Raw genomic sequence first — 15,158 nt, 5'->3', positions numbered from 1 at the left:
CAATGGTTATAAGGATGCTCAAGGGACTCAGTGTGAACTTCAACAAAGATGGCAAGCATAAAAAAGGACACAGAAACCTTAAAAAAGAACCAGTCAGAAGTGAAGAATACAATAACTGAAATGACTAGAAGGAATCACCAGCAGACTAGATGAAGCAGAGGATCGAATCAATTATTTGGAAGACAAAGTACCAGAAAACACCCAATTGGAAAAGCAAAAAGAAAAAAAGAATCCCCCCAAACATGAGGATAGTTTAAGAGACCTCTGGGACGTGAGCATAACAACAATCGCATCAAAAGGGTACCAGAAGGAGAGAGAAGAAGCAAGGGATTGAGAACCCATTTGAAAAAACAATGACTGAAAACTTTCCTAACCTTGTGAAGGAAATAAACATACAAGTCCAGGAAGTGCCTAGAGTCCCAAACAAGATGTACACAAACAGGCCCACACCAAGACACATCATAATTAGAATGGCAAAGTTTAAAGACAAAGAGAGAATCCTAAAAGCAACAAAAGAAAGGCAACTAGTAACTTATAAGGGAGCCCCCATAATATTATCAGCAGATTTCTCAACAGAAACTTTGCAGGCCAGAAGGGACTGGCACAAAATATTCAATGTGATGGAAAGTGAGCACCTACAACCAAGATTACTCTACCCAGCAAGGCTATCATTTAGAATCGAAGGACAGATAAAGAGCTTCCCAGACAAGATAAAACTAAAGGAGTTCATCATCACCAAACCAGTATTACAAGGAATGTTAGGGGGACTTCTTTAAGATGGAAAAAAATAAAGATCAAAATTATGAATAATAAAATGGCAATAGCTACATATCTGTCAATAATTACTTTCAATGTATATGGATTATGTGCTCCACTCAAAAGACATGAGGGCTAAATGGATAAGTAAACAAGACCCTTACATATGCTGCTTACAAGAGACTTCAAATTGAAAGACACACACAGACTGAAAGTAAAAGGGATGGGAAAAGATATTTCATGAAAATGGAAATGGAAAAAACAAAAAAGCTGGAGTAGCAATACTTATGCCAGAAAAAATAGGCTTTAAAACAAAGGCAATAAGAAGAGACAAAGAAGGCCCACTTCAGGATATTTATCTAAAGCAACCCAAACACTACTTCAAGGAGATGTGTGCATCTATATGTTCACTGCAGTATTGTTTACAATGGCCAAGATGTGGAGGCAGCCTGGGTGTCTGTCGATGGATGAATGGATAAAGAGTAAGTGGTACATATATACAATGGAATATTGTTTGGTCATGAAACAGAATGGGTTCTTGCCATCTGCAGCTGCATAGGTGGACCTGGAGGGAGTTGTGCTGAGTGGAGTATGTCAGACAGAGAAAGACAGACGCAATGTGATTTTGCTTAAATGTATAATTTAAAGAACAAAATAAACAAACAAAACAGAAACAAACTCAGAGAGAGCATTTTAATGGTTGCCAGATGGGAGGGGTTCGGGATGAGTGAAAAAGGGGAAGCGATTAAGAAGTACAAACTAATAGTTACAAAATAGTCATGGGGATGTAAAGTACAGCAGAGGGAATATAGTCAATAATATTGTGATAGCGTGGTACAGAGTCAGATGGCTGCTGGACTTATCATGGTGATCAGTTCTTTAGGTCTATAATTGTTGAATAACTATACTATACACCTATACACCTGAAATTAATGTAATGTTGTATGTTAGCTATATTTTAATAAAAATATTTTTTTTAAAAAAAGGAAAGAAATAGGGCTTTCCTTTAGAAATCCCACCAAAAAAAGAGTAGGGAGAATTACCAAAGTAACCATCATTCTCTCTTGCACTCTGAAAATCTAAATCTAATATTTCAGTACCAGTCCCCAACAGCTGACATATCAAAGGGCTCAGGAAACTAGAGAATACATTCGTAAACATTGTCTCTTTCTATAAATTTGTGGGCAGGACTATAGCACTGGAGGTCCCTAGCTCTTGTCTAGCTAGTTCTCCCATTGCTGGAAAGAGATTAAGTGTGTCTATTTTTGTTTTATGTTGTACTCTTATATTTTGTGGAATTCTGCTTATAGGAAAGCACTACTGGGGAGGTACGTGTAAATCAACCATTGGCATAATCAACAAAACGAGTCCCAAAGCAACTCAATTCTGCCAGGTTGAGATAGTTAATCCTTTTTGGCATGAACAAAGGGATGTTAAATATCATTACCTTTGAGAACAGAAATGTGCTGCCGGCTCTCTCCATCTGTAGGGTAGCTCCTGAATTCAATATCTTCACCATCTTTCAGTTCAACCTTATCATAGCCATACCAGCCAAGGAGTTCATTCATGGTGTTTTCTGCAAAGTTCTGAAAGAGAAGCATAGGTTACTTATTTACATAATTGATAACTATTTTAAAAGAATGCATAAATCAAATTCTGTTTGCATTATCAGTTTACTTACAGCCCTGCCCCACCTTCCCTAGAACAGTGCTCATTTTTCAATTTTTAAAGTTTAAAACTTTAAAGTATTTAAATCTCAGGATGATGCATCCAATTATGACAAGCCTTCAGACATTTACAATTTAAAGATAATAAGAAAAAAGGTATTTTTCAGTTTTGCTTATGAACAGAAAGTCCATCTTAGCATATTCTTCTGCAAAGTCTATCCCACACTAATATTAAAATATTGAAAAGTAATGCACAAAAACAGCTAAGAAAAGATTTTGAAAATGAAAACAATTGACCGTTTTGTGGCTCAGGTTTATTTAAATTAGCATTGCTTTCTGATTCAGATGATGTTTCTTAACATGACTCTTATCTCAGATAAAGTAAAATCTCAGCAAGGAAATTATTTGTCAACTACTATAGAAAGGTGAAAAGACTATAAGGGTCTCCCTTTTTTATTTTCCTTTTTGCAAGAGTATTCTTTAAAAATCAATGAATAATTTGCTTTACAAATTTCCTTAGTGACAGGATCTTTCTCCATGAAATCAAAGGTCACTGTGATTGTCCTCTGATATGTAACATAAAAAGTATCAAATAACTTCAAGGTTACTAGCCAGCCCCGATTTTGGATAATGTATGAAAACACTTTATGAACTATAAATCAATAAATACATGTAAGGTATTCTTGTTATTATAGGTATCACAGTGAGAAAATAATGGATATAGTTAGACAGATTTAAAGCCTTAATATCAGGTGACTATTTTTTACAAACTCACCAACTGCTAGATCTGGAAGCAAGATATGAGACTATGTTTGTTAATGATCTTAATGTTTGTGTATGCCTTGCCTTAAAGCATCTCTCTCTGAGAAACAGAGAGAAGAGTGCTGGTTACCAGGGATTGGAAGGGTGTGGCAAATGGGGAGATACTGGTCAAAGGGTACAAATTTCCAGTTATAAGCTTAACAAGTATGAAGACCTAATGTACAGCATGGTGATTATAGCTAATAATACTGTATCATATACTTGAATGTTTCTAAGAGAGTAGATCTTACATGTTCTTACCACACACACAAAAAAATTGGTAACTATGTGATGGGATGGCGGTAGTAGCTAATGCTATGGTGATAATAATTTTTCAATCTATAAATGTATCAAATCAACACATTGTACACCTTAAACTTACACAATGTTACATGTCAATTATGTCTCAATAAAGCTGGAAAAAAATTTAAGGAAAAAGAAGAGACCTACACTACAGAGTAAGAGCTTAATAAATGTTCATTGAATGAATTTTTAAAAGCCTCTCTATCTGGCAAGGCAGCCTGAGTCTCTTAGACTGAACTAGGAAAACTATATATTCTAGCCTTCTCTATGGCTCAAAGAATCTTTTCTCATTCTCCCCAGAAGCTGTCATTTCTGAATTACACTGAGATGTATAATTTATATACATGGAACAAAGCACTCAGGTTAAACCAAAGTGCTCACAGCCTCAACGTGTGAATTCCATGTTCTCTTAAATTTCACGACTTTAGATTCCAGCAGGAGTTGCATTAAAAAAAAAAAAGATATTACACTATTGACTCCACAAAAACAAACCTGGCATTTCAAACCACCCACCAGATGCTAGATTTTCTGCTTTAGTACCCATTTAGCTTAGAGCTCCAACTGGGTCTATCTGTGATGTTACAGTGCACAAGCAATTTAAAAAAAAAAAAATCTAGCCAGACTGATTCAGTGTTACCATCCACAAGGCCAACAGTCGGCCATATCAAGCTTTAGTGAGGCATTTATTCTCTCTGATAGCTGGTTATGTCCACATTAAATAGACATTCTTTTCATGAATGCACAAAGATGATATGATTGATATGTATAATAAGCATAACTCCTAGAATACCACTGAGGAGGACTCAGGTAAATGCTGCTCTACTCAATCAAAAGAGATCCCTTTAATGAGGCATCGGTCTCCCCTAACACTCAATTTCTTTCACTGAGCTGAGTTCCTAGACTGGAGAATGACAGTCCCTAAGCACACAAATCCAGGTCCTCCATCAGTGGGCTGGCAGCAGAAATCTCTAAGGATAAGGATTATACCTAGCATCAAAAAACCAATTCCAACAGTGTTAGAAGCCAAGTTCAAGCCATCTTGTGGTTTGTTGTGCTGTTTGCCCCAATCTCTTAGAGAACTGTGCCAACAAGACAGAAAATCTTCTGCATAGTAACTTCTGGCCACCATATCCAATTTTCTAGACCATTTGTGTCTGGGCGCCTCTCTCTCCAGTTCTGTCTAACCTCTGAAGTGACACAAAGGCTACAGATGCATAATTCATGGAGCAACCTCCCAGCCAAGGATATAGATTTGTTTGCTTTAGTCCAGCTGCAAACCCATTCAGTCTTTCAGAACCAATCCCAGGGATAGAATCCAGAAGTTTCACACATTTGGATAAAAACTGAAAACTGGATTATTAACACCAAAGTCATATTATTTGGGCATCTTAACTGCAATACTTAGTTTATGGTTTGTGCTGAAAACTCAGACGGTCCATCGAACAATCGATATTCACTGATCTATTTCATAATTTTTGAGTTTCTATAAATGTCAGTGAAAACAAACTCTAAAACATTCCCTTTCTTGTCATTGAAAATAAAATAAACTCCTTAATGTTTTGATATATGACAGCAAAAGTACAAAACTAAAGGTTTATAAAGCCTCAAGCCATAAATCTCAAACCTTTCATGGAAGGGGGAACAAGATGAAAGAAAGAAAAAGTGAACAACAGTTTCGTATAGTGTTAAGTACAAGAAACAGACTATTAGATTACCTCTGATTTACACACTACTGGATTAAGAAATCAAAGAACCCCCAAGGAATAGTTTAAATTTTTTAATTTCTAGGTAGAATTTGATGGTAGATATCACGTAGAGTTGGTATGGTGCTAAACCAAAGGAAAATAAATACATTTTTGCAGCTATCATTCGAGAAACAGGACATATTCTAGGAGAAATTAATTTAATATTTGTGACCCATAAGGGTTTTAGGTCCTTCTGGTAGAGAATTCAAACAGATATTTTTGTCAACATTTTTTTTTGGTATTAACATCCTTTAAAAAAAGTTTTCTATTAAGAGTTAAGTTTGTTTTGTTTTTTTAAGGTGAAAAAATAAGAGTTAAAATGCAGAGAGATTCTGAAGTAAGGATGTTCGATAATAAGACAAGCTACTGAACTAAGGGAGGTTGTAAAAGTTGCTTCCCCCTCCCAAATCTTCACCCAGAATTTGTCCTGAAAACTTAGGACAGGAAACTGAAGTTGTCTTTTAAAGTCCCTCCAAGCTGTAAGACTCTGAAACCAAAGAACTTCTACTTATATGAGAAACAAAATACCTTTTGCAAAGAAATATCATAATTATAGTGATCACACATCATAAATTTTACTAAATAGCCACTATTTCAAATATTTCATCATTACTCCCATAAACTACCAAAACGTGCCAGAAATTTTAATATTCTGGCATCCGAATCACATTTTGCAGACTGCCTTGCGCCCTTGGAAGTGGCACAAAAATCCTCTCATACCATTTGGTCCAATTTGGGTTTGGAAAATAGGTCACTATAATTATAATGATAATGTCTAACACTCTTATAGCACTCTACAGTGTTTCCACATCCTTTAACTCTCTTGTTCCTTTCGATAATCCTATGAGTTAGGCATTTGAATTCCACAATAAACTTTTGGTGAACCTATGTAGCCTCCTCGTTTTACAACAGAAATTAGAGCATTCAGAAGGTAAATGACAGGCAAGCGAGATCATCCAGTCAAGTCAGAACGAAAACACAGATCTTCTGATCCTTATACCAGGCCTCTTTGTATTATAAATCCTGTACGGTCCAATGTGTCAGCACGTCCAAAGAAGTTACCTCCTTGGACTAATCAAAGAGTTGCAAGAAAATCATACCATAGGATGTCAATATCACATATAAAGAGCTTTCCAACCGGGGCATATCTACCTATGTCAAACCTTTGCTTGCTTTCGATCTTGATCATTGAGTTCTACTCTCCTTAAGTATTTGTGTTGTTGAAATGGAGGTGCTCAACATTTACTATTAAAATATCATCTCCTAATTTGACAACTTTTGGACATCACATCTGACTCTAATACTTGACCGCCATACTTCTTCCTCACCCTTCCCAATTGCCCTCTCTCACCTCCAGGACTCCTAAGGAAAGAAGACAATTCTTAACATTTAGTCTGAAAGCATGATCTCTTCCTAGAATTGAAAAAAAAAAAAAAGTCACAGAAAGATGGTGGAAAAGCAGGACATTTTTACTATTTCCCCACTCCTCTGAGTTCTTCCTATACTGGCAATATTTAATTTTATTGGAACTTAATTCCCAGGACATTCATTAAACGCTGTCCTTATTCAACCGCAGTACTGTACAAATGTCAAAGTTCAAATCTAAAGGATTTTTAATTGAATGTTTTACCAGGTAAATAACAGAGTTGGCATCAAGGCACTTTGAAAACAGCAATTATTATAAATTCTCAAAATACCTCTGAAACACAAGTACTTCAAGGTCTTCAAAAACGACTACTGATTTTATTTTGAAAACAACAAAGAGATTTAAAAATACAGATAGGTATCACTGATTTCTTTCATCCCAGGCCTTGCATAATTGAATGTCAATGTTTTTTCAACTTTGTATCCTATCCAAGAGAGCAGAAAGTTTTCAGAGTTCCCAATCATTCACTGAAATGAGGAAAAAGCCATGTCCTCCTCCCCACAAACATAACTCCCATTTTCACTCCAACTCCCAGTTCTAGCAAAATATGTCCTCTACCCCAAATACACTGTAAGTTGAGGGCAGAAATCTTTTCTTTCATTTTATGCCTCACCTAGCACAATGCCTAGCACTTAGAGTGTGCTCAAGGAATGTGCTAACCCATTTGAATATGTTCACAAATTTTTTTAAGTATAAATACAGAGAAATGATCAAAGTTCAGAAAAACTGATTCTAAAAATAAACATGTGCACATTAAAAAAATTACAATATCCAGTGTTGATGAGCACTCTCATAATATTGGGAATTTAAGTTGATACAACTTTTAGAAAAGGTAATTTGACTCTATGCATTAAAAGGCTTAACAATGTGTATACCCCTTGACTATTAACAATGTACATACCCCTTGACATACCCCTCAGACTATTATTTCTAGACATTATAGAAACTATTCTAATGAAGTAAGTGCAAAAATATGCATGTTCAGGGACATTTATCTTGGTGTTGTTTTCTTAGAAACAAACTATATGCCAAACAATAAAAATCTGGTTAAAGAAATTACAGCTTCATCATGGAATGACTAACATGGAATACTATTTTGCCACTAAAATACATGCTGTAGATAAACTTAGTGCCATAGAAACTATTAACAATATATTAAGTTTTAAAAGGAAGCTTAGTACACTATAAGACGAGTTTTGTTTTTTATTTATTTAAATACTTTATTTTTATAGAATACATTTTCATATTAAGTCCCACATCATTTTTGTTTTTCTTAAAAAGAAACTACTACATATTATACACAGAATAGGCATGAAAAGAGGTACATCAAAATGTTGACAGTAATGTGTCTGAGGAAATTATAGGCTTTGTTTTTCTTTTTGCTTATTTGCATTGCTTATTCTATTCTTTCTGTCATGTCCATTATATTATTTTCATAAAAAAATAAAAAATAGTTTTAAATAAAAACACATAGTCTTCTCGCAGAGAACGATGTCAGCCATATTCACAGTCGTAATGACAATTAAGAGGATCTGTCAGTTACATGACTTACCTTCAAAACATTCTGATACCCTTTATCCAAGAATGGGGGGCACATGAGAAATACTTTCAAAGGAAAAGGAAACCACCAATCCTGAACAATTTATAAGGCAGGAAAAAAAGGCTATTATCTCTGCTAGTTAAGGTTATGAATAATAGAAAGATGGTTATTTTTGGAAAATATTTTATCTCCCTTTTTCACCTCCATGTGTTCTAAGTTCTGAGGTAGATTTCTATTACACATCACTGGACTCATTAATTGAGATTTTAAAAAAGAAGTATGGGGAGGAATCTGCAAAGAGGCCGTTTCTTTTGTAGAAAGTAGGCATTGAACTTGATTAGAAGTCAGTTTCCAGCTATATTGCCAGGTCTGGCCTAGTGCTGAGTCTTAAATCGTCTCTCTTAACATAGACGCAGTGGGTGGGTTTTATTTTATGGCTCTGCCAGGAAGGTTAAAGGTAAAATTTAAATAGTGCAAAAGAAATATTGGAAGGGCCCTTCACAGATTTCAAAGTAGTTCCACATTCAAGATCCCACTGGATCAAATAGTATCCTAGGGACCAGCCACTCCCCACAGGTGACCCATCAGAGGGTCAGCCACATGCATGAAATAATAAGAGCGGCCAAGTTCACATTCCTGGTGCAGACTTTACCCACTGAGCCCTGCTGTTTTTACCTGAACGACAGCTTTTTAACTTGAAATCCTTTGAAAATGGTCACGGCACTCCATTTGGGTCATTTTGCAGCACTGTGCTCAGCCACAACAAAATAATTATAATGCAATGCTAAGGGCAGAAGGCACATCATAACACTAAAATCCCACTCAGCCTGGAGCAGGTCTGAAAAGAAAGTCTTATTCTCCGTTTGATCTATCCTGAATGAAGTGGCTTTATAATTGGCATACGAAACCAAAATTGTGTGCTTCTACATATAAAATCTATGTTGTTTTACTGTCTTGTCTTGACACAGAGCAGACACGTACGTTCCCACATTTTAATCTGTGGCCAAGACATCAAATATCCTAAAAAGGTCAAACAAATGCTGTGAAATTGTGGATACCAGCCCTCAAGCTAACACTGTGGCAGGCATGGCAGGTGTGCAGCTGTGTGCAGCTGTATCCTATCACAGCTGCAGAACTGCCCTAAGAATCGCCAAGACTTGTTACATTGTGTTCCTGTCTGAGCCAAAGCCCCTGGCTCTAAAGCAGGGCAGACTTCCTTCCACAGCCCTTTGGTTATACAGAGATACCAACACTCATCAGTCTACAGATCCTAAAACATACATTCAGCAAATCTCTCACCCCACGCTTTCCTGCCTGTTTATGGGCTTCAACTGGCACCATCAAAAAACAAAGTATTCTATTTTTTTCTCATTCTACCCTGTACTATCCCTTCCTTTTTTAGAAAAATACTCCATAATCTTATTAGCTTGGGAGTGCAAGTGTGGCTGATTTCCCATCCCATAAGAGGAAGTTTCAGACTTCAGAGATTTTCAAATGACCCACCTTCTACCACTTCTAATATATATTTTTAAAGAAGTATAAAGACTCTTAATTAAAAAAAAGGACACTTCCTTAGAAGACATAAAAAGTCTGCTCACCCTAACAAGACATTATATTTCCCTGGAACTCTGCTTTTTCAGACAATCACTTGCACTCACTGATATTTATGCTTTTTGAGGCCCTGATTTTGACTCTCCTTTAAAAACTTTGTTGCCTCGTGGTTTCTATGAGTCTGTCTTTCACACAAGGGGAGTAGGGCTTGGCTTCTCAGAGCAGTGCTTGGCAAGCACAGAGGCAGGAAACGCAGAAGGGAATGAGTCTGTCAGACTCATTTTCTTCTAGTTCAAATGTTTATTTCAGATTTGGGAGGAAGTGGAGTGGTTCCTTTCCATTTCCTCGTCTCTGGAACCTGCGAGTTGTATAAGGCTTAGAGAATCTCGCTCTACCACACATCAGACTCACAGGTTCACAGATGGAGAAAAAGAGACTCTTTTCAGAAAACCTCCGGTTTGAACAAAGCAGAATTCATGGCTCTCAGTGTCCTTCCAGGACCATCTCTTATGCATTTAGCCCAGAGCCTTGAGCAGGACTACTGAAAGCAATGCAGACAGCAAGGCTGGTCGGCTCAGGAACCTTCTATACCAGCTCCCAAGGGGCAAGGGCCATGTCTCGACTGACATTTGTCCCCAGCCCTGCAACGTGGCACACCTGAAGCCACTACTCAGCTGGAGAGGTCTGACATAACTCATGAATGCCACAGTGAGATCTGGTCCTAAACCCACTCTCTAGGATCCTGAACCTCACTGTGTCTGACACCAAGCCCCAAAACTTAAAATATATCTGTTTTTAGTAATTAACTGATTTCAGCCTTAAACATGCTGGCTTTTCTAATCCATTCTCTGATCTCTCCCCCCCTCTCTATTTTTTTAAGTCAGCTATTTATCTCACTGCATTCACCAGCTCAGCTCTGCAACTTGTTTTATTGTCTACGCAGTTGACACAGGTCATTTTTAATGCCAAATGGAGACCATCAGAAACCAAACTAGAAAATCTTGTGGTGTGTTTACTACTAAACTTTAACAGATGTGTCTGAATCTAACTGTAGGCATCAAGGCTAAAGTATAATTTTAGGCACAAATTACTTACTGAGAATATTTATAGACAGAAAACTTCTTCAGCAAAGGAGACCCTAAGACAGTTAACACAGATTATCTTGTTGTTTAGCAATTGATAAAGAAGCCAAACATTGTAAATGCATTGATTATGGTTTGTTTAGGAAAGTTTCCAGGGCAGGGTGCTTGATCTAATCACGTTGGTTTTGTCCAAGTTTTAGAAGATAAAAATCCGACTCATTAGCTCTACTCATAGTTTAAATTTTTCTAGTTGCATTATTGTTTGGTAACCGCTAATTACATTCACTAAGTTCTATGTGCACAAAATACATGCCCTTAATTGCAACTATATTTACACTTACACATCTATTTATATTTACACATCCAATAGTACAAACTAGTTTTTATATTGTATCTACCATGTTTTGGGTGAACTACTAAAACAAATTAACCCTTCCATATGTCTGAATCCCCTCCTAACATTTATTATGATACATGTAAGCTAACAGTACATATTACATTAGATACAATCACAATATTCACTTTAGAAACCAAAAGTAGTCAAAATAGAAATTGCATTTAAAAAATTCATTCTGTTGGTCACTAATTAAGGCTTTCTGATTATAAATATAGTAAATTAATGAGTCTCTTTAATCCAGAAAAGAAACCCAGGATGAAGGGAGGAAGAAGAAAGGGAAAGATAAAGAAACATTGTAAGGTCATAATGAAACAAATATTTCTACTTGAAGATATTTTCACTCAAGTACACTCTAAGCAAGCTATGCCAAGTCATGTACTTTGCACACAAAATTATATTGTATCAAATTTAAATTTGTTTCAACTGCCATGTACATTAAACCAGTGATAACGAAAATGTAACTCAATATCTGATCTAGTGAAACAGCAACCAACATTAGCTCCCAGCCACATGAAGACAATCTCCAATGCCATTACTGGTGTCAGCTAAACCTCAGCCAGTTTGTCTTCTCCAGCCATTTTAAAATAAATATGTGACTGTCTCAATTAGGAAATCTTGAAGGAAGTCTCTGTGAGGAGGCAATTTTGTTGCTCATTCTCAGTGCCTTGCATTTGCTGTACTTAAAATAGACACTTGTACCAATGTCCTTTCTATTACCCGAAGGGGGGAAAAATCACATACACACCAGTCCTTTTTCTTTCAGCTCACAGAGAAGCAACTTGATCCAACCAGTGTTGAAACCTGAGTAGGTCACTGTACACCATGATAAAATTCCCTAATCCCTGAGCCAAATCTCCTAAGGGGGCCTCCTTCCAATCCTCCACTTCCCAGGCTGACTTTTCCATTCCCTCTCTCCTCTTTCCCCCTTTCATTTCCCCTACCTTCAAGCCTTGATATGTGATCCGTGGTGGGGACTCAGGTTTCCGTTTTTACAGCTTAGGCCGTGCTAGCTGTATACATTCCTTTCTTTTTGCCGGGCAGTGATTACTTACCAGGGCTTAGTTTACACTGGTCCAGATGAAAGCCGTTCAGATGAAGGCAAACACAGCCAGGCAGCTCCAGCGGCACCGATATGAAGCTGCACAAGGCCACATTGTGTTCTCGGTGACATTTTGTTGCACATATTTTTATACAGGACAACCAACTTGTTATGTTACTCTACACTTTAGATGGAGGGGTAATAATACCATAAGGTTTGGGAAGGGATTTTATCGATGGTGATTAACATTAAAAGCAGAAAATGTTTAATGAGCTCAAAATAACCCTTCCACCTTTGTCTTTGTGAAATCACTTTCAAAATGAAGACTTCTGGTGCTGTTATGTTAGAGGAATGCCCACTAAACAATTCCACTAGAAATGGGATTTCATGACTCACTGGCATGGTTGACATGACTGAAGATTTCGGCCAGGGGTCTCTGATACATTGTTCCAAATCAGAGAGAAAATCCTGATACAGGCAATTGATTTATTTGCAGGCTAAAACTTCTTATTTAATGTTACTATGTACTGAAATGCTGAGGATTAAAACTTCAAATAGTAGGTGGTGATTTAGAAGAAAAATAACATTTTCAAAGAGGAAATTCTGTGCATGAAGGTTAATTCCATACTTAGTCCTGCAGCATTGGCTAAAAATTGTGTAATTTTTCCCTTCACACAATGTTGTTTTTGTTTCTTCCTCACCAGTTCAGACAAACATCTGTTATACTGTAGAAGGACAACTATCTCCCAAACCACGGAGTGCGCCCTCAGCCAAAGTCAACAACGCGAGCCCCAAGCATCGAGCACAGTCAGCCTTTATATCCAGCCGGGATAACATTTCACATGTTTTGATTAAAATTAGCTAATTTGTAATTCTAGAACCTATGAAACTTAAAAGCTGCCATCCATATAGATCACATTAGGTAGTGTTTTAAAGGGCCAGTGCACACTGATTTCCCGGTGGCTTCACCTCTTTTCTCTTCTTCCACCCACAATTTAAAATGAAATGGAAAAGTAATCTGGAATTGCAGGACAGAGGGAAGGGCAAGTGAGGAAGAATGGTTATTGCAGACGGTTTTAATCCCACCCCCTTTGGAAAACAACAACTCCTACTGGTCCCTTTAAAAAAAAATGTCACTGGAATCAATGGGGGTTTCCATCACAAGGAATAGCACTGATTTCCAAGACAAATATTCCTTAACTCTGTTAGGGTTGATGCTGCACCTCATGCTTCCAAGCATTAAGTTCCTCCGCCAGAAATAAAAACCCCAATTCCAAAATTTAGATTGTATGAAAATTTCCTGGAGGTACACCTATAGGATGTATTATTATCCGTTCGTCCCTTTCTAAGGATGGGCTTCCTTACAAGGCACTGTCATATTATAGAATATTATAGAATATACTTGTTTTAATCAAGAAAACATCAAAACGCAATAAATCTGACTTAGTTGCATGCCATTTCCCTCTAGGTTGTTTTTTTAAATACGAACTTAACCAGCCCAACCAAGTCAGCTGGCAGTGTCAAGGATTTCATGCATTAGACGGCTGCATAATGAAAACTCAAGTCCTTCCAAATCTGCTACTTGTTTGTAACTCAGAAAGAAAAATACGTAAATAAAATATATTTTTTTAAAAATCAAGAAAGACTCGTGAAATCAACACCGAAGAAAACCCTCGCTGGGCAAAAGCTGCAACTTCATGGAAAATGGGGGTGCGGGAACGAGGGAGGTCAGGAGCTGAGCGGTGCTCTTGTGCAATCGCTCCAATGTGAACAGCTGGAGCGCCAGGCTGCTGCGCTCGCCACCTCTGGAGCACCGCTGGCCTGGCGGGGGCCTTGCCGACAGGACTCCGGGCTGGTCTTTCCAAACAATGGGCAGGCGCTCCGAGGAGGCCGCCTCTCAGACAGCTATCTTTCAGCGGGGCTTGCCTGGGTCTGTTTAACTGGGAAGTGAAGCATGCAAAGGAGAGCGGGAGGCGGCGATGGCCGAAAGAGAGGAGCGGGCAGGCGCGGGCGAGGCGAGCTGGCCGTCAAAACGGTACCCAGACCCGTGCCGCTCGGGCCGCGACTCGCCCCGGCGCAGACAGCCTCCTTACACCGACACAGCTGGCTACTTGGAGGGGAGCGGGATCGAAGAGCCGGGAGAGGAGCCGGGGAAAAGGGTGGAATCGAGCGCTCCCGGGGTGCTTCGGCCCGGGAGCTTCTAACTTTGGAGGGATCGAGGGAGGGTTCCCGAAGAAGCGGAAAAAAAAAAAAAAACTACACCGCGGACTAGTAACGCCTCTTCACCTTGTCCACCCGCCACTTGAGCTCCTGGTCCCCTCCCCCTGAAATGCGCCTGTGCCAACCTGGGGTTTATAAGGTTAAACAGTGTGTGGTTTCCCGGCCGCCCCCCACCCCACCCCCATCAAATCGGAGGTAGGCAAATCCCGGGGATGCAGCCCGCGAGTTGGCCTCCGTTTTGCACCTGGAGGAGGAGCTCAGGCGTTCGGGGCATCCTACAGAAACTGACAAGCGCTCCCCTGGACCCCCCCAAATCCGTGCAACGGCCCAAAGGGTGCGGGCGGAGGAAACAGCTCTGTCTCTCCGGCCCCCGAAATCCAAAAATACCTTCATTTCCTCATTGATCTCCCTTTTCACCGGGTGCGCGGGTTTCCTGCTCCTTTTATTTTCCGGAGGTCTCCCTTCTTTCTCCATTTCTGCCATGTTTTTGTGTCTGGTTTCTGTGGAGATGAAATGGCTGCTGCCGCCGCCGGCGGTGGCGGTGGTGGCGGTGGTGGTGGTGGTGGTGGTGGAGGTGGTGGAGGTGGTGCTGATGGTGGCAATGCTGGCGGAGGTAGCGGTGCTGGCGGGG

The 15,158-nt window shown here is 38.8% G+C and overlaps 1 protein-coding gene across 5 annotated transcripts in view; it reads right to left on the bottom strand.

The window, feature by feature from the left end:
• Window positions 1-15,152, bottom strand: part of SOBP (sine oculis binding protein homolog) — a 161,181-nt gene extending 146,029 nt beyond the window's left edge. For 4 of the 5 annotated variants that reach the window (XR_002125803.1, XR_002125804.1, XR_002125805.1 and 1 more), the window contains exons 1-2: window positions 14,915-15,146; window positions 2,204-2,342 (exon numbers count right to left, since the gene is read on the bottom strand). Coding sequence is in view for 2 of the 5 variants with exons in the window: in XM_019658997.1 (XP_019514542.1) it covers window positions 2,204-2,342; window positions 14,915-15,010 (235 nt within the window). In the remaining 3 variants the exon portion in view is untranslated. Of the gene's footprint in view, window positions 1-2,203; window positions 2,343-14,914 lie in introns of all 5 variants that reach the window. The other variant, XM_019658996.1, reaches the window with a different exon arrangement.
• Window positions 15,153-15,158: the final 6 nt, after the last annotated feature.

This window comes from Hipposideros armiger, unplaced genomic scaffold (assembly GCF_001890085.2).
Source record: "Hipposideros armiger isolate ML-2016 unplaced genomic scaffold, ASM189008v1 scaffold_292, whole genome shotgun sequence".
Classification (NCBI taxonomy): Eukaryota; Metazoa; Chordata; class Mammalia; order Chiroptera; family Hipposideridae; genus Hipposideros; species Hipposideros armiger.
Note: the sequence above shows the minus strand (reverse complement) of the source record. Positions and strands in the feature narration are given on the sequence as shown.